The sequence below is a fragment of the Cebus imitator genome, unplaced genomic scaffold (assembly GCF_001604975.1).
Source record: "Cebus imitator isolate Cc_AM_T3 unplaced genomic scaffold, Cebus_imitator-1.0 Scaffold18, whole genome shotgun sequence".
In the NCBI taxonomy this organism is placed as follows: Eukaryota; Metazoa; Chordata; class Mammalia; order Primates; family Cebidae; genus Cebus; species Cebus imitator.
Window position 1 is genome coordinate 11,513,158 of NW_016107333.1, and position 18,749 is coordinate 11,531,906.

General features: G+C 50.0%; 1 protein-coding gene across 6 annotated transcripts in view; it reads left to right on the top strand.

Annotated features, from left to right (window-relative positions):
- The window catches only part of SNPH (syntaphilin), a 42,555-nt gene that overhangs the window by 17,368 nt on the left and 6,438 nt on the right, over nt 1–18,749 (top strand). For 2 of the 6 annotated variants that reach the window (XM_017515481.2, XM_017515472.2), the window contains exons 3-5: nt 12,963–13,059; nt 13,684–13,890; nt 17,377–17,526. In XM_017515481.2, the coding sequence (XP_017370970.1) occupies nt 13,010–13,059; nt 13,684–13,890; nt 17,377–17,526 (407 nt within the window). In that variant the 5' untranslated portion in view covers nt 12,963–13,009. Of the gene's footprint in view, nt 1–11,580; nt 11,609–12,405; nt 13,060–13,683; nt 13,891–17,376; nt 17,527–18,749 lie in introns of those variants that run through there. The other 4 variants (XM_037733618.1, XM_037733616.1, XM_017515464.2 and 1 more) reach the window with 4 other exon arrangements.

Genomic DNA, 18,749 nt, shown 5'->3' on the forward strand with positions numbered 1-18,749 from the left:
TTTAGCAGAGACAGGGTTTCTCCATGTTGGTCAGGCTGGTCTCAGAAACTCTCAACCTCAGGTGATCCACCCACCTCGGCCTCCCAAAGTTCTGGGATTACAGGTGTGAGCCACCATGCCTGGGCAATTCTTAAACTATGATAAATTTTGAAAAGATACAAGTTATGTTTTTGCCATGGTTATAACTGTGTAAACATAACCCCATGCCCCCTAAAAATATCTGTGCTTAGGAAAAGGCCTGAGAAGAGGCAGCAGTCAAATTAAACAGTGGTTTATCTTTCAGTAGCAAAACTGGAAGGCTTTTAAACAGGTATGTACTACTTTTACAACTATATTTAAAACTTTAAAATTACCCAGTTGAAGCTATGGGAGCCCATTTTAGTTCTGTACCTTTCTGGGTTGTTATTCAATTGTCTCTGAGGCTTGGCTTATAACATACAGGAAAGAAATTACTGTTCATTCAGGAGTGTGTGTGCCAGGCTCTTTGCATGCACCACTGAGTTCCGTCTTCACCACTGAAACCCCATTTTACAGATGAAGCTCATGGTCAGCCCTATGCTAAGAACTAGGTTTCCAGCTTGATTCTGCCCTAGGACAAAGCCCCTGCTCTCTACATCATATCAGGGGCCCCTACAATGCCTGCTCTGGGGAAAGGGCAGTGAGCAGGACACTTGAGAGTGCTATGTCAACAGAGCCAGTGTGGGCTGAGCCTTTCCCCTGAGTTTATTTTACAAGGTTAGGGAGATCAGTGTTTACCAGCAAGTGGGAAGAAGAGAGGTTTTAGCTGGCTGCATCCAGAGCTGATGCTCTCTGTTTTACCTCCTTGGCCCTATCAGCCTTTTCCTGAAAAGGATTTACCCCTCAGCCCAAGCATTCCATTCTTCTTCCCTGACAGCTCAGAACCAACCAAAAGAACATTGCAAAGCTGTGTTCTCGGCCTCCTTGTACATCCCAGTGCCCTGGATTCAGAGCCATAAGCCTGGGGTTCCAGTCCTAACACCACCGATGATTTACTTGGGGCCTTGGGCAAGTGCCACCCACCCCCACGCTGACCTCAGATCTTCTACATTTAAAATGAAATTGGACCAGAATAGAGTATCCAAACTCCAATGCCAGGCCGATAACAAACAAAACAGACCAGTTATAAAAGCAAAGCTCTGGTAAGAACTTTGGCAAAAAGGAACCACTTCTCAGTCTCAGACAATCATTACCATGCAGAAATGCAGGCACAGAGCTGAAAGATCTTTCCATTTGTTTGAGACAAGCCAGAAAACATGGATTTTAAAAAATATGAAATATCTCAGTTTATAAATATTGACTGAATTGGAATACATATACATGCAGGTCTTCAAGCACGATATGGCTGTGGGCTGCCAGTTTGGAATCTCTGTGGTTACCTGTCTCTGAGAACCTTCTCACCCCAACCTTCTGGTACCTGGACTCCTGGTGTACAAACACTGCTAGGGCCAGTGCTGGGCAGAATAGGACCCGGGGCTGTGAGAGCAAGGAGGTCAGTCTGCTGAGAAGGAGGAGAAGGCCCTAAGTTTGGCCTTCCTGGGCTCCAGGCTTGCCCTTGCCCAATACTTAGCCTTCAATGCTTCTGGAAATTCTGTCCCAGCTATGACATGCACGGTGTACCAAGGGCCCCTTGTATGCTCAGCAGCACAATCTCCCTTCGTTGTTATGACAGTGAGTAACCTCAAGTACACACAAGGAAATTGGTCCCGAGACTGATGGGCCTGAGGGCACACAACTCCCAACTGAGCTGGGATTTGAATCCACCACCTGAGCTCTTGCATATAGTCACTACAGCCCTTACAGGGGACCTGCTGGTGCTATTTTTTCAAAGATGAATAAAACTCTTCCAGCTCATAATCTAGCAAGAGAGACAAGCCCACTAAAATAGGATACTGTGCGTAGAAAGGACTATAATAATATAAACAAAGTACCACAAAGCTTTTTTTTTTTTTTTTTTTTTTTTTGTTGAGTTGCTAAGAAGCCTATCCTTACTTGGGTGGTGACATCAACCCAAATGATTGCAGACCCCCTTATTCATCCAGCAAAGATTTATTGAGGGCCTGTGGTAGACTGGCACTAGTCTAGGCACAAGGCACTCCTAAAGCATAAAATGGGCATCTATCCTTACCTTTCTGGAGCTTATATTCTAAAGGCATAAAATGAATACATACATACATATGTTAGCTGTTGCTAAGGACAGAGGAGAGAAATGAAGCATGGGAAGAAAGAGGAGTGCTATGGGAGGAGCACAGAAACAAAGCGGTCAGAGAAGATTCACTGAGAGGGTGAACTTGGAGCAAAGGCCTGAAGCAGGAGAGAGAATACATGGGGTAGAGACCTGGGAGAAGAGCATTACAGGCAAAAGGAACAGCATATGCAGAGGCCTGAGGAGGAAATGTGCAAGAAGGCAGGGTGGCCAGAGCAGAGTGAATGAGGAGGAGGGGTAGATGAGGTCAAAGAGGTAAGTGGGGGTCGGGGGAGGGATGCACAGAACTTTACATCAGCCAAAGTAAAGGCTTTAGCTTCCATTGAAAGGAAGGACCATTGGAGGGGTTTTGAGTAGAGGAATGAAATGATCCAACTTTGTTCTAAAAGGATCCCTTTGGCTGCTGGGTTGAGTTTGTAGGAGATAATGAGACCTGCACCATCCGAGAAAGAGATGGTGGTAGCTTGGACCAGGGATGGGGCAGTGAAGATGCCGAGAGGTGTCAGATTCTGTGACTGTGTCCATCTCAGTCTCTTTATCTGTAAAATGCATACTCTGTGCAAGGAAAGAAAGCTGACAGGCTTTTCTGATATATGTGAGGGTATTGGCCTACCTGACTGGAGTGATGGAGTTGCCATTAACTGAAATGAGGGAAGCTGCAGAAAAACAGATTTGTAAGGCAAAATCAGAAATTCATATTTTGGATGTGTTAATTTTGAAATACTCTGTTAGACCAAAGTGGTCATGCCCTGAAATCCTGTTGTTTGGTAGACAGTGATCAGTTTGGGTTTTTTCTTTCCTTTTCTTTTTTTGCAGGTAGACTTAAGAAAGCATAAAATGATTCTGTAGTCAGGAACCTCTCAGATATAAACTAGCATAGTCGTTCAGATTAAGATTTTGGACTGGAAGAAAGATGTAATATACATGAACAACATTGAAAATAAGAATACATTCAGGCAAATAAATAATTACTGCTATTTATGGAGCGCCGTCCTTATGCCAGGTCCTTGGTAGGCATTTCACATGTGTTATTGCTCATTGTGATTATACTTATGCACAACTGTAATTAGCTCCCTTTGACAGACAAGGAGACTGAGGCTTAGAGGAGTAAGGCAGCATTCCCACTGTCATAAAGATGGTGGGTAGTGGAGTTTGGAATTCAAATTTCCAAATCCAGTCATATTTGATCTAAAATTCAGTCACATTTGATGCTCAAGCTGTGGTTTCTTTCTGTCAGGTTAGTCTGCCTCTCAGCAAAGGGGAAACCTCGTTTTGAGACAGATAAAGGGCCTTTAAAATAGGACATAGATGTTTGTAGAATCTCCCTTTTAAAGCATTTTAGAATGCTTCCTTTGGCTAAGTTAAGAGTTAGGGCAGCTTTCTGGGTAAACTTAGGCAACTAACATGCTTTTTCTGGGTTTCAGTTTCTTTTTCCAAAGAAGGAAAACTTACTAGGAGAGGCATTTATTAATTACCCACTCTCTTCCAGCAAGTGTGAGCCACAATAGGCCTTGTTGAAAGCCCTGGATCTTATCGAAGGTGAAAAAATTCAGCATGGCATGGGAAGTGCCACTGGGAATCAGGTGGACAGTGACCAGCTGCTGAGGACAGCAGGGCAGCCAGCAGCTGGAGAGAGAGAGGGGAGCTGGGAGGAGAGATGAAGGAGCTGCTATGAGATGGGCTCCTGGGCTGAAACTGGCACGGTTGGGTACGCTGGGCTCCATGTCTCCATGCTGAGCCCCTGGGAGCTGCAGGAAGATAGATGAGCCTTGACTTCCAACAGGAGCGGCATGCCTGGAATGGTTGGTGGGATTAGAATGACCTGGTCCTGCTTCTATGGCTCCATTGTGGCCTTTGGCAAGTCTTCACTTTTCTGTCTAGAAAATGTGGCAGTTGGGCCTCAATTGTCATGAAATTCCAGGAGAGAGTGTGTGTGCATGAGTGACAGGGAGAGAATACAAGTGCAAGAGACAGCGTGAGTGATTTTATGTGGTTTCTGGTTTTGTATTACCAGCAGCGAGGAAGCTCTCTGATCTCAGGAGGGGTGGGGCCTTGTCCCTGGAAAGGGGCTATCATTGTAGGCGGAGGAGATGACACCTCCACATCCCTTTAGTCCTTTGGTTTGTGTTTTCCACATGTCCTTCAATCTCACATGAGCAAAACACAGCACACACAGGGCAACTTGGGTGAGCTTTGAGGGCACCATCTTTCCTTAGGACCCACTTCGCAGACTCCTAGTGGACCATGGTCTTGGCCTGCAGCCTATCCCATGCAAAAATGGTTCTTTTAACATTCATTGTAGGGAGATCTTTATTTCTTCCAAAGAACCAATTTTCTAACTACCCTCCCATAACCATGAGAACAGTAAGACTGAGCGTACTTTCCCTTTTGACATCAGTGGCCAGGAAGCTTGGAATTGAATCTCAATGTCATTGCCACCATGTATTTGTGGTCAGCTTGGATATTCCCTTCTTCCCTGGGCCTCAGTTTCAGTGCATATTTTACTGCACGTCATTTATGAGCTGCCTTAAAACTGTCAGGACTTCTCCTGTCATATCCCTAGGCTTTCCTTCCAATATTTATTTACTTAAAAAGCTACTTTTCATTCTTATTTTTTTGAATTTTTGCCTGGATCTAAATTGGGGGGAGGGAGAGGGTTGCAGTGCAGAAGGCTCACTGCTAAATTCAGGAGTCCAGCCCCAAGGCCAGGCTCTGTCCCTGACTTTCTGGGTAACGTCAGGCAACTAACATGCTTTTTCTGAGTTTTGGTTTCTTCTATAGAATGATAGCTCGTGATGAGGTCTACTCCAGATCCTTTGCATTCTATGATTTTGAGAGTGTGTTAGTCCCTCTTGGTACTTGGGATAAATGCCAGGTGGCAGGGGCATGACTCCAGGATTCTAAGAACCATGGCAGAAATCTGGAAAAAAAAAATGAGAATCCATAGTGATGGAAGTCTTACCATTTTCCTCATCCTGTGATGATTTAGAGCTGGAAGCTTGGGAGAAAGGGGAGGGGAGAGGAGCTGGACTGAGGCTTGACAGCTCTATCAGTCAGGAAGCCTAGGGAAGCATATGCTGTAGCCAAGGTTGCTGAAGGGCCTCCATCTGCCAGGAGCCACTTGCCAGGCAGCCACCAAGCTGGGGCTGGCACCACTGCCCCTCCGTTCCTCATACTTCTCCATGGGTGTCTGCAGAGGGGCAGCCCTGGAGCAGCTGGGATGGTGGAAGCATGGGAACCAGTGTTCCCTCTGCTACTCCCAACGTAGACAGGATGCCCGCCAGACATTGCCCTGGAGAACCATCCCAGATCAGTTGGCCTAGCAGAGGTTGCCAGTAATTTCAAAGTCACTCAAGCCTGGGCTTGTTGACTTCCTCTGAGGTGATAAAGTAAGAGTTATTTCTGAAGAAGGGAAAAAGAGAGATCTCCAACAGGTAATAATGATACCAAGAAATGTTCAGTCCTCTGATGTCCCAGGAACTGCCCCTATTCCTCCATTCATTACCTTGGTTGGATCCCAAAAGAGACAGGCAGGGCCAGGAAGGTGGTGCCTGAATGCATGAGATAGCTAAGACTAACAGAGGTCAAAGACCCAAGGTCACCAAGAGGGCTGATGTGATACAGCCCAGAGGAGCTGAGGATCTCTCAGAGGTGGGCTTGCACAGAGCCTGGGCTGCTGGGTGGGTTGCAGCAGTTGTTGGAAGAGGAAAGCGCAGTGCTCCTCATGGAAAGAACTTCTCCTTTGCCTGCGAGGCTGATTCTTAGAGGAACAGGGAAAGTCACTAGTTAGGGAGAAGGCACATGAAGAATTTCCCTTTTTTTTTTTAAATGAGACAGAGTCTCACACTCTTACCCAGACTGGAGTGCAGTGGTGCAATCTCAGCTCACTGCAAACTCCACCTCCCAGGTTCAAGTGATTCTCCTGCCTCAGACCCCCAAGTAACTGGGATTATAGGCACTCGCCACCTTGCCCAGCTAATTTTTATAAATTTAATAGAGACAGGGTTTCACCATGTTGGCCAGGCTGCTCTTGAAATCCTGATCTCAGGTGATTCATTCACCTCAGCATCCCAAAGTGCTGGGATTACAGGTGTGAGCTGCCACGGCTGGCCAAGAATTTCTTTTTAAACAACTTTCTGTAGTATGCTTACCTCTTATTTCTGTGATGTCCTGCTTTTATGGAAGCATGACCAGCCCAAAATGCAGGTGTATATCTGCTCGTCTCCACTGTGGTATCTTAAAGTCTCATGGAAAAGTAAGTTTTTTCTTTTATGCAGCAGAATGATATGTGTCCTAGGTCTGCTGTGTTATGACACCTTCATGATGCTGTAGAAATACAGGTGCCTATGACCTGGAAGTCCAAGATGCAGCCCTTGGTGACTCTTGTAACCTCTGGGGCTTCAGATTTCCCATGCGTCAGATGGGCTAGTCTCCACCTGGCCTCCCTCTATAGGGAACTTGTGAGGATGAAATGAAATTGTGAATGTGCAAGAACCTTAGGGGCAGCCTCAGTCACCTATCTCCTCCAGGCTGACCCAGAATCAGGAGCACTAGGGAAGCATCCTGGGCCCAGCTACCTGAAGTCAGGTAGAGGGGGCAGTACTGGCCCTAATTCTCCTTCTGCTGCAACTTGCTGAGCCATTCTGGGAGACTCCCTACCCCTTTCTGGACCATGTCTGTGTTTTTATTAATATGCAGTTCATTTAAATACACACACACACACTCTCACACACACACGTGTGTATATATATAATGGGGTCAGGGGCATGGTGACTCACACCTGTAATCCCAGCAACACAGGAACTGATGCTAGGGGAACACTTGAGGCCAAGAGATTAAGACTACCAAGAGCAACATAGTGAGACCCCATCTTTAAAAAAAAAGAATAAAAAATAGACTAGCCAGGCCAGGTGGCTACTGGAGAGGCTGAGGCAGGAGGATCACATGAGCCCAGGAGTTTGAGGCTGTAGTAAGCTATGATTTTGCCACTGCACTCCAGCCTAGGTGACAGAGTGAGAACCTGTCTCTTTTAAAAAATAAAATACACATTACATGTATTTTTGAAAATTTGTTTTTTTGTTGAGATATAATTCACATTCCATAACATTTATCTTTTTAATAGCCAGATGCAGTGGCTCACACCTGTAATTCCAGCACTTTGGGAGCAGGGAAGCCAAGGTGGGTGGATTGCTGGAGGCCACCAGCCTGGCCAACATGGAGAAACCCCATCTCTACTAAAATATACAAACAGTAGCCAAGTGTGGGGGTGTGCGCCTGTAATCCCAGCTACTTTAGAAGCTGCAGCACGATAATTACTTAAACCTGGGAGGCAGAGGTTGCAGCGAACCGAGATCATGCCATTGCACTTCACCCAGGGTGACAGTACGAGACTCTGTCTCAAAAAAAAAAAAAAAAAAAAAAGTAATCATACTTCAGACTTTCTATATATAAAACACATACAAGAAGAGCCTCTTCAGGTGAAATGGGGAGGGAAGCCTGAGCCACCTCTCTCAGCAGGTGCAGAGGCAAGTCCTCTTGGGTGGTTTGAAACCTAGACTCCATGGCCTTCAGCTCTGGAATCTGAGTTTAATCACTGGAGACACATCCCGTGTAGCCATCGCCTCAGCTCTCAACCTATCCTGGTTGCCTGGGAAACCTCCTTACAGCATTTGGCCAAGTTGTGGGTCTGCATTGCCGCTGTGTTGGGGTTGCCACGGTGAGAAGAAGTCTGATGGTGCCTCATCTGTGGTCCCAGCTTTGAAGGTGGCTTGTGCGGGAAACAGGAGGCAAGCTGGAGAAATGCCACCAAGTCCTGGAAGGAAGATCCTAAGTGTTGTTGACAAAGGAGGAGCATAGTGGCTGGTGAGGCCATAGCCAGTGCAGGGTTTACTGAAGTCCTCAGCTGTGAATAGCCCTGATAGTGCTAATCTTCTAAGATCTAGAGTGCGGCTGCTGGAACACTCCCAGGCCTGTCTTCCACTCCCACTTCTCTGCATTAGCATTCTAAGATCACCAGGTGCTCTGCAGTCTAATGGGTGGAATGTTCTGCGTTCTAGTGTTGCCTTGGCAGAGAGAGGATCCCCACCAAGTTCTGCTCTGCTGACTGCAATGCTCTGCTTTCCCCAGCTGTCAGTGGCTTGAGTCATCAGACACAGATTGTTCTGTTCCCTTGGATTTTAGGATAGCTTTCTTCTTGTATCAATGGCTAATTCTTTGAAAGAAGATAAATTATAATACATACAGGGACTTTTGCTTAGCTAAAATATTAGATTAACCCAAGCACCTGTTTTTTTCCCCCGTGACTTGTTTATTGAGTAAAATGCTATCATGTCTCTTTGAAGAATGCAGCTTCCTAATTTTATAGATGTGGAAACTGAGACTCAGAAGTCCTAGTAATGGAGGAGCAGAAAGCATCAATTAGAACCCCATAATTTCATTAACAGCCCTAGAATTAGAGAATGTTAGATCCAGAACACCTTAGAGACCACCTAGCCTAACTCCTTGGTCTATCCCATGAGCTTGTTTAAACCATTGTGTTACCAGCAGCTGTGTGTTGATTGTGTTTGTTTTTATATTTTCCCAGGGGATGGTGGTCCCTGAGTTTTAGTCCAAGGCACAGCATGCTAAGTGGCCAAGACAGTAAATGATAGGAAAATTTCCCAGTGTAAAGGCTGTGGGTGGGGCCTAAAGAAAGAGTGCAATATATGCTTGAGGACAGGCAGGAAAGGTGCCACAGACAGGATGAACGGCCCATGCAGAGATGAGAAGTTGGGAGTGACTAGCCAGGGTCTCCTGGATGGATCAGAGGGCCAGTTGGAAAGGGTGTAGATGGTAGATCAAGAGCTTTACTCTGATTTTTACCTAATCTGGGACTTCCAAGGAATTCTGAATAGGATCCAGGCCCTTTTCTCCATGGTTCCTGCCATAACCCTGTCCCAGGCCCTCCTAATTTCTCCCCTGGTAACCTCCTAACTGGTATCCCTCCCTCTCCACACAGCCTCGCTTCCCAAGAACTTTCTAAAATGCAAATAGGAGTGTGCCTGTTTCCTACAAAGCACTTGCATGGCTTCCCGTTGCCCTCAGGACAAGGTCCTGGCTTAAGTGGCTCTGTGTGGCCTTCCCCTGTCCTTCTGCAGCCTCACTCTCACTGTACTTCTGCCCTTTCCGGCCTCCCTAGTTTCCGAGCAGCCAGCTGTCTGTCACTCACTGCCTGTGTCCAGCCTTCTCCTTTTCTCCCATTTGCTGCCACTTCCCGGTGAACTCCTATTCATCCCTTAAGACCCAGTACAAATTTCTTGTAGAGAAGTGTTCCTGGATCTTCCTAAAGCCACCATTATGCCTTGAATGCGTTTGTTTTGAAGCTCCCTTCACATTACTTCCAAAATACCGGCTGTTCCGTGTTTTAGTATTTATTGTGTGATAGGCACTGACCCACGCCCCATACTCACGTTATTTTATGTTATTCTCACAGTAACCATATGAGGTGCATTCCTTACAGTCCCACTTACAGATGTGGACACTGAGGCTCAGGGAAGTGGTGTGACTTGGCCAAGGCATGCTGCTGAAGGGTGACAGAGCTGGCATTTGAGTCCAGATCAGTTTGTATTGATTTCTGCAGTTGTTAGTCTCTTGCTCCCTGGATCCCCATTGTCGGGGGGGTTAGAAAGTGTTGAGCATTTGAGGGACCAGTCACAGGAGTGGGCACAGCAGGGTTGCTCTGGTGTGGGCAAGATGGGGGAAGTGGAGGGAAGTTTGGTGAGGGCTGGGGCTGGGTTTACTCTGGGGTGAAAGTGATGAGAGACTATCAGCCTAGCTTCTCACAGTTAGGGGTTTTCTATCTTCTTTTCCAAGTGGCAGCCTCTGGCCACCTGGGGAGAGGCCTGTGGGACTCCAGGCTAAGCAAGTGGCATGGTGACAAACACCATGGCAACCTGCCTCCTTGCTAGGGCCTAGAAGGGAGGGAGGACCTGAGAGAGCATAGGGTACACACTAAGTTTTCTGAATAGGATCCTGAGAGGTGGCTCCTTTTGGGCCTGGGTGGCTTCCGCCCTCCCATGAGGGACCCTGCCTGCAAGGTCCCATCCCAGCAGGGGAAATGCCACTTCCACCTTCGTCCCAGATGAATAGCTGGCTCTGAGTTCCCAGGAGACTGTTAGCTGCACTCAGGTACAAATGCCACCCGCTTCCCTCCCCCAGGCCAGGGAGGAAGGAAAACGGAGCTTAAGAGGAGGCAGACGTGGGGTTGCCAAGCAAGGTAGCAGCAGGGACAGCTGAGACAAAGCCCTCATAGCAAGGCCACACGCAGCTCTGAGGCAAATCAGGCATCTTGCCTTCCTCCCAGGACTGGGCCTTGCACTCTTCCTGGACTTTCCTGGCTCCTTAGAACACTCATCCATGCTGGCTTGGAAGAGCCCATCCTCAGATATGAGTCCTGCCTCTGCTGGAAAGTGCTCCTGAAGGCACAGCCTCCTTTTTGCATCCTCCCAAAAGCCAGAAGGGCAGGGATAATGGGGGGAGAGTTGTCAGTGAAGCCAGGCTGACCTGGGCCGGAAGCCATAATGTGCCACACCTGCAGCTGTGTGACCTTGGGTCCAAATGCAGTAACAAAGCCAGCCTTGAAGATTGCTGTGTGAAGTAATGGGCCAACGTATATGAGAACACTCAGCATGGCCACCTTACCGCAGAAGGCATCAGGCAATGGCAGGTGATTCTTGGAGCCTTGCTCATGTGCCCCTCTGCCCCTAAGTTGTTCCCAATCATGGTCCTCCTGTGTCCAGGAGGCAGTGAGCCACTTATGGCCATCCTCAGAAATGAGGGGGTGCACTGATGTCCTCCTACCCCCAAATCTCCCCTTCCTCATGCTTCTTGCTCTAGGGGCCAGCCCTATAGTTCCAGGAGGCCCTGCCTGGGTGACTGGGCCATGATGTGTAGGAAGCATTGCCAAGCTGGGGCAAGCAGCTCAAGTGACAGGCGTGGTGTCGGCAGGTCCTGCAGCCCAGCACCCGACACCTCCAGGCAAACAATGCTGGCTGTGTCCAGACCCTCTAGGGGAACAGGCCGTGTTCTATGTCCCCGCCAGGAAACAGGCCATCTGAGCAGTGCCTTTGTCCACTCAGGAGGCAGCCCCGCCGCTGGCTGGGATGACCAGGCTCCGGGGAGGCCCTGACGTGGGAAGGGGGTGGTCCCCGGGCCAGAGACTCTGAGGTTTGAGATCCAGCCCCTCAGCATCTGATGTTGACCTGGTTTGAGTATTGGCTCTGCCACATACCTGGGATGTGACTTGGCCAAGTCCCTTCCCTCTTAGTGGCTAGATTCCTCATCTGTAAAAGGGGACTAATCACAGCACTTCCTCATAGGGTTGTTGAGAGGAGTCAATGGCGTGATGTACGTAACGTGGTTGGCATGAGGTCTGGCGTGGAGTGGGGCTCGATGAATGCTTCCCTCCAGCATGGAGAGAGATCTGGGCATGACATCCTCAGCCAAGTCTCCTGTAACTCAGGCTGCTGTCCTCTGTCCCTGCTGTTAATGTGGAAGAAGGCAACTGAGGTCTCTGGAGCTGGCACAGGACCAGCACATTGGCTGCAAAGAGCCCAGATTACCCCCTCTGCCCAGACTCCAGTAACTCTGGGCTAATGCCCAGTATAGCCCTCATTCTCAAAACAGCCAAAATCCAGCCCAGCATGGGGCCTCTCCCCTCCTTGAACCCTGGAAAGGCTGTCCTTGGAGCCCAAGTCTCTACCCAGGAAAGAAGCCTATGGACTCGGGGGCAAGAACCAGGGGCTGGATTCTACCTACCCACTTAGCAAGAGGCCCAAGGATGGGTCTCTCTAGGCATGAACACTTCTTCCTGGGTCCACCCACTGGGATACCCCCATCGGAGGGCCTCTGCTCCCATCCACCCCAGTGCTCGTCGGCTTTGAGCCTGTACCCCTAAATTCCTGGTAGATGCCAAAACCAGCATGCAGGTTGCATGGGTGGGTGCGGACGTGCCTGTGCCGCGTGGGTGCGGGGGAGCCTGGCTGCATGGCCTGCGTCATGGGCTGGCTGCCTGAGCACGTTCATGGAGACACGTGTGGCATGTCTGGGAATGGCAGGGACATGGTACCTTCTCGTGTTCGTGTGTATCCATATGTCTTTCTATACATGTGCTGGTATGTTGGTCTGTCTTGTCTCCCTTGTAGACGGGAAGCCCAGAACCACGCGCCAACTGGGAAGGTGATGGTCGGCGAGACCAGCCCATCCTAATTCAGGGTTCCTGGTCCTGCTCCAGGAATCCTACAGCCTGCAGCCCCTACCAGAGAGGGAGGACTGAACAGCAAGGGGGGATGTGGGTCTGAGTATCAGGGTCCTGGGGAAGAAGCAGGCCTGGCTCACAGAGTAGAAGACTCGGTACCAGCAGTCAGGAGGCCCTGCTCCTGAAGCCCCTGTGACCTTGGGCACGGCCTTCACTCTGTCTGGGGCACATTCACTCATCTGGAGGACACAGGGTTGGACTGATGTTTTTTAGCCACTCCTGAGGCTCTCACAGTTGTGATTTTAAGTTGGGTGGTGGGAACCTGTGCACCAGCCCCATTAAATTCATTGGTGAAGGCAGCTGCGGCCTGCCAGGCCCTCGCTCCTGGGGTGTCCTGCCGAAGCGTGAGAAGAGAAGCCATGCCGGGCAGCGGCCCCAGCGAGAGGATGACGTGGCCTGGCCCGGCCCTTTCTGTGGGCCCCCCAACCCGCCCTCTCTCCTCAGCCCCTGGGACACCGCCCATCCCACCCCTTACTCGGACCCGCAGCCTCATGGCCATGTCCCTGCCGGGAAGTAGACGGACCTCTGCTGGATCCCGCAGGTGAGTCCCCCCCTCACCCAGATCCCTGGCTTCGGAGGGCGGGAGGAAGGTGCGGGGCTCTCTCCACCTGCCACTGACTTGCAGTGTGTCTTTCAGCAAATCATTTTCCATTTTCCTATCTTTAAAATGGGTTTGCTAACACTTGCCTCCTCCTGGAACTGTTTAATGGCTCAAATGACACAGTGGATGTGAGAATTCTCTTAAGGCTTAGACCACTGGATTCCTACCAGCAGTAGCCTCATCAATACTGTTTGATCTTCACAACTACTGGAGGGAAGTTGTGCAGTCATCCACTCAGGCTCACTTGGTCTCCCTTGATTTTTACCCCTGTGGGTCCCTCCTCCTGTCCCCACCCCCATCTGCCCCATTTTTCTCTACCTTTGTCTCAGTCTATGCAGGGATCTCCTCCCCTGGGTTTAGGGAACCCCAGAAGTTGAGGACCCTTGAAAAGAGCATATGAGGCTCCACCCTTGCCCTGCACCCCTGCCAGCCTCCATTCTTGTCCCTGGGGAGCCAGGAGGATGCCCCTCCTTCTGGTTTTCCATCTTGATTTGCACTGTCTGTTCTGTCACCCCTGTCTGTGCATCTCTCTTCCTGCTTCTCTCCCCTGCGGTGACCCCAAAGCGGGGGCACTTTGGGCCGCAGCGGCCTGGCAGTGTTCGCCCAGTGTCCGCAGCTGCCCACCAGCCAGAACGAGCACCTGCCTCTTCTTCCTGCCTCCAGGCGCACCTCTCCACCTGTGAGTGTGCGGGATGCCTACGGCACCTCTTCCCTCAGCAGCAGCAGCAATTCAGGCTCCTACAAGGGCAGTGACAGCAGTCCCACACCAAGGTAATTGGCCCCTCCTCCCTGGGCCTGGCCTTGCTGGCTGGGAACAGTTGCCCTGGGCAGGGGAGGTAGGGGAGCAGGGTGATGTTTTAACCACCCCCGACGGCAGCAAAGTCGCTGGCTGTGTGACCTGGAGCAGGCCACTTCTACTTTCTGAGCCCCAGTTCCTATGTGTAAGATGAATATAATAACATGCAGCTGTACATAAACAAATACAGTGGCTTAAACAAACTAGGGGTGATACTTACAGAACAAGGAGCCAAGGGTTGGCAGCTCCCTGAAGCGTCAGGGACCCCATGTCTTCTCCCCCTGCTCCACCATCCTTGGTGTACAGCTTTTGTCTTTGTCATCACAGGATGGCTTCTTCACCTCCAGGCATCAGGCCCACCCTCCAGGAAGGAACAGGTGGAAAGGACCAAAGCCTTCCTCGGAGGTTGTTTTTCTGAGAGAGACAGCTTGCCCCCAAATCCTGCCAGTTCTTGCTGGCCAGAACTGGGTCATGGGAATAACTCTAGCTGCAGGGCAGTTCATGTTTTCCCCAGTACGGTGCCACCCCAGACAAATGGGGTTTCCTCTAGGAAGAAAGCAAGATGAGTATTGGGAAGCAGCTAGCAGTGTCTACCATCACGCACTTCTCAGGGGAACACTTTGAGAGTGGCAGAGGTGGCATTAGCTTGTGAGGCGAAATGTTACACATGCGGCAGATGCCAAGTTGTAGTCTTGGGTAAGGTGAGCTCAGACTCAAAAAGCAGGATCACGCTGCAGAAGCAGGTGTCGGGGAGCAGTGGGTCCTTGAAGACCAGGAAGCAAGAGCTGTCATGGAAGGCCTTGTCCTGCTTCCCCAGCACTGAAATACAAGAGGGAGGCTGGGGTGTGTGGGGAAGGAGCATGGGCTCTGGATTGGGTCTCTTCCTGTCTTGAGCCTCCATTTCCTTAACTTTAAAGTGGAGCTAATAACTAGGAAGCTTCCGTGACTTGATATCTACACGCTGCCTGTGCATCCTAGTTGGCCGATAACTGATAACTGCTGTTGTTAGGGCTTCAATCTGACTTAAGGCCAGGAGATGCCTGGCCTGTGGCTTCCATGGCTGGAGCACCTCCGGGAGGGCTCAGCAGAGAGGACGTCATTTGTGTGAAGCGACGTCCGAAGCCACCAAAACAGCAGTTAGGAGTTTTCCATTGTGACACACATGATGGGTAACACCCGTGTGCAGGACCCATGCCTCAGCATCCTGGCTGTAACACCACCCCAGAGACGGGGGGAACGTGGGAGTAAAGCGTCAACCTATATTTTGAAAACTATATAACTGGCAACTTTAACATTTTTCCATTAGTAACAGATTTTGTAACGCATCTCATAACTGCAGCCCATGGGGGTAACCCCAGCCCCAGGACTGATAATTGCTCCCAGTGAAGGATCTTCTTGCCCACAACAAGGTTTGCTGCCTCTGGGTAAGCAATGGAGCCTCAGTTAGGCCCCCTCTGCAAATAGCCAGGCTTTCCAAAGCAGGAGTAGCTGAGAAACATGCATTATAGATTTTTTTTTCTATTTTTAGTTTATATATATATATACACACATATATGTATTTACAAAGATAGAGCTAGTGACTAAAAATGTGTAAGTGTTAAATTTTATATTGTGGAAAAAATACTCATGAAAGCAAAATGAAGAAAATATAAAATAGTTACTTCCTCTCTAATCCTCAATCCTCACTAGTTTGGCTAATCTTGGTTCCCCCACTCCTACCACTCCACCCCACCCCACCCCCAGGCATGGGGGAAGGACCTCTCTTTACTCATCACAGATCTGTGCCTCTCTAGACAAAGCTTTTGCAGGGGCAGGAGGATGATGGTAAGACAAGTGTGTGGGACCTGAGCACGATCTGTGTGGCTAGCTTCTCTTTTGGAAAGAGATTTCTTAAACCAGAGGGGAAACCCTAAGCTCCCAGCCCATGCCACTCCTCCGCCCCTTGCCAAGCAGAAAGCAGACCTGCATGACTTGGTTTGAGTTAACCTAGGGGCCATGAGGCGAGTACATAGAAGAAAACCATTTCTCATTCCACGTCTATCACCACTTTCTCTTTGACAATTTACAACTTACAAGTACATTTTCCTCAGTAAACATTATACAGCTTCCACAGAACTTTCAAAACTCCCTCCAGCTTGGCTGCTTCTACAAATGGGCCTCATCAAGGCCTGTCTTTTCCAGGCTCATAAAGGGGCATTGTGCCTCCCTAGACCTGGCAGTTACCCTCCCCTCAAGGAGCAGAGTTGAATGGCAACAAGGCCTGAGTCTCTAGTTGTGTGAAAACATGCCCAGATTTTAAGCCAAGATCCAAGGTTTCTTTATGAGAAGAACAACCAGCAGCCGGGACGCTGAGCGTAGAGCTGGCTGGGCCACAGTCTGTTGTGGAATTGGGGTATTCCCCTTCCCTCTGAAAGCCTGGCCCTCCCTCCTCCACTGGCACCTGACTGCCCTGAGTGGAAATTCCTTCTTCTTTGCCCTGGTAGGGCACCATGTCAGTGCCGCCCTGTGCTGGGAGCAGTGCACGTCCAGCCTGCTGCCGCCCCAGAGTACTGCAGTGGACAGGTCCCTGCCCAGAGCCAGCAGATGTTCACATGTGTGCTCTCATGTGCTCCCAGAGGGGAAAGTGTGAACATGGACCTGGGCTGGTGCCCTAGTACGCGCAAGTGCCCGCGAGGCACAAGTGTGTATCTGCACATGCAGGCGCAAATGGACTGGGAATTGACATCCTCACATGTGCGCTCCCAGGAAGTGTGCGTTAATATAGGGCGCACCCACATGCACACAGTGCGGGTGAGGAGTGAGAGTACTGGGGTGTGGATGGAGAGAGCTGTGTCTGTGCGTGTCTGCCCTCCCTGTCCCCCGGCTGTGAGGGGTCTTTGCTCTGGAGAGGAGAGCTTCTGCCTCCACCAGGGAGATGTTTTCCTCCTCTGTGGGGATGAGTCCTTGTCTGCCATGCAGAGCCAGAATCTGCCACTTACATATAGGTCTCCAGCCTTCAAACTCATCCTCTGGGCTGGAAGACTAGGTACCTAGGTTCTGGGGTGCACCACTGGGACTGTCTGAGGGGCTTTGGGCAAAAGCTAACTTCTCTGTGGCCAGCAACCCCTCTAAAAGATGAAGTCCCTACCTCCATGGCTGCTGTAAGGATTGACAGCATTGGTCAAGCGCTTGGCCTAGTTCCAGGTTTACATGTGTGCTCTGGGATATATCTCCCCACCCAGCCCTAACTAGAGGAGCCCTGAAGCCCACATCCTGACACTGTGGTCTTCACTCAGAAGAGCTCTACTAAAACCCACCTTCCAGTAGGTTGAGGGTTTTCCTGCCTTGTGTGGGAGGCCTTGCTTGGAGCCATCTGGTGGCCAGGGATGGTGAGGCTGGAGTCCCCTTGCTCCCCAGAGGAAAAGCACCTGTGCCTTGCCTGACCTCTTCCTCTCTCCCTGATGATAAGCATCCCCTTGCAGGCGTTCCATGAAATACACACTGTGCAGTGACAACCATGGCATCAAGCCCCCGACCCCGGAGCAGTACCTGACCCCACTACAACAGAAGGAGGTGTGCATCCGGCATCTGAAAGCCCGGCTGAAGGACACACAGGACCGGCTCCAGGACCGGTGAGCAGGTGGCCATGAGCAGCCCTGGGGGCACCCCACCAGCTGCACACTCAGAGGAACCAGGGCCCTGGGTCATCTCTGGGAGGAAGGAGTGGCCGGGGGTCTCCCAGCATCCATCTGCTCTCTTCTTCCCAGCAAAGCCTCGTTTGAGCCCCTTTGCAGACCCTCACCCCTGCCAAAAGCTACTCACCTTGACTGTTCCACGAGGCTGCTGGGGGCCAGATGGGAGTGATTTCCCATGAGGGTCTGTCCCGTGGGGCCTCCCACCTGTGCAGTCCTCTCCCAGCTTCAGCCTGACAGCCCCTCTGGCTGCTTCTTTTCCCCTGGCTCCCATCTTCCACGGCTTCTTTCTGACTTACTTGTGTTTTTTGGGGGAAAAACAACTCTGTATCCTTCCTCACTTCCTGCTGAGTGAGTCTCTGGAGGGCTTGTGGCCGACCTTGACTTCAGGCCCCAGAAGCCTTCCTCCTCATCTGCTTCCTGCTGTGGAGGATGATCATGAGAAACCTTTTGCTGAGCTCCTCCCCAGCCCAGGTGTCTCCCAGGAGCCCCCACAGGCCCATCTGAGCTCATTCTCAGGTGCTTAATCCCAACCCTCCCAGGCTGTACCCTCCAGCCTGGTGGCCTCCTCTTCGTGATGGACACTTCAAGGGCATAGCTCTCCCATTGTCTTAACTATCCTTCTCTGGGCTGTGTCTGTGCAAACATGCAGCCTATTATGAGTTGGACAAGGCACTGTGTGGGGCTGGAGCTCCAAGCAGGCACCATGATCTCTCCTTTTTCCCTTTCTTTTTTTTGGTAAATACAGCAACTTTATTGCAGTGTAATTTGCATACCATACAATTCACCTATCTAAAGTATACAATTAGATGATTGTTAGTATAGTCACAGAATTTTGCAACTATGACCACTATCTAATTTCATAAATATTTTTATCATCGCAAAAAGAAACCCCATTCCCATTAGCAATCACTCCCAATTTCTCTTAACCACCCTAGTTCCTGGCAACCACTAACTTTTCTGTCTCTATGGATTTTCCTGTTCTGGACATTTCATATAAATGGGATCACACAGTATGCATGACTACATGGTTCTTGACCACAGCTCTGCCAAGCAGCTACCTGGGTTTGGATTTGTTGTGGTTTTAAACTGCAGGCAGTTATGGGTAGCATTCAGTGAGCTTCACTGTCTACAGAGCTAGGATTTCTATTTTTATTTTCCCT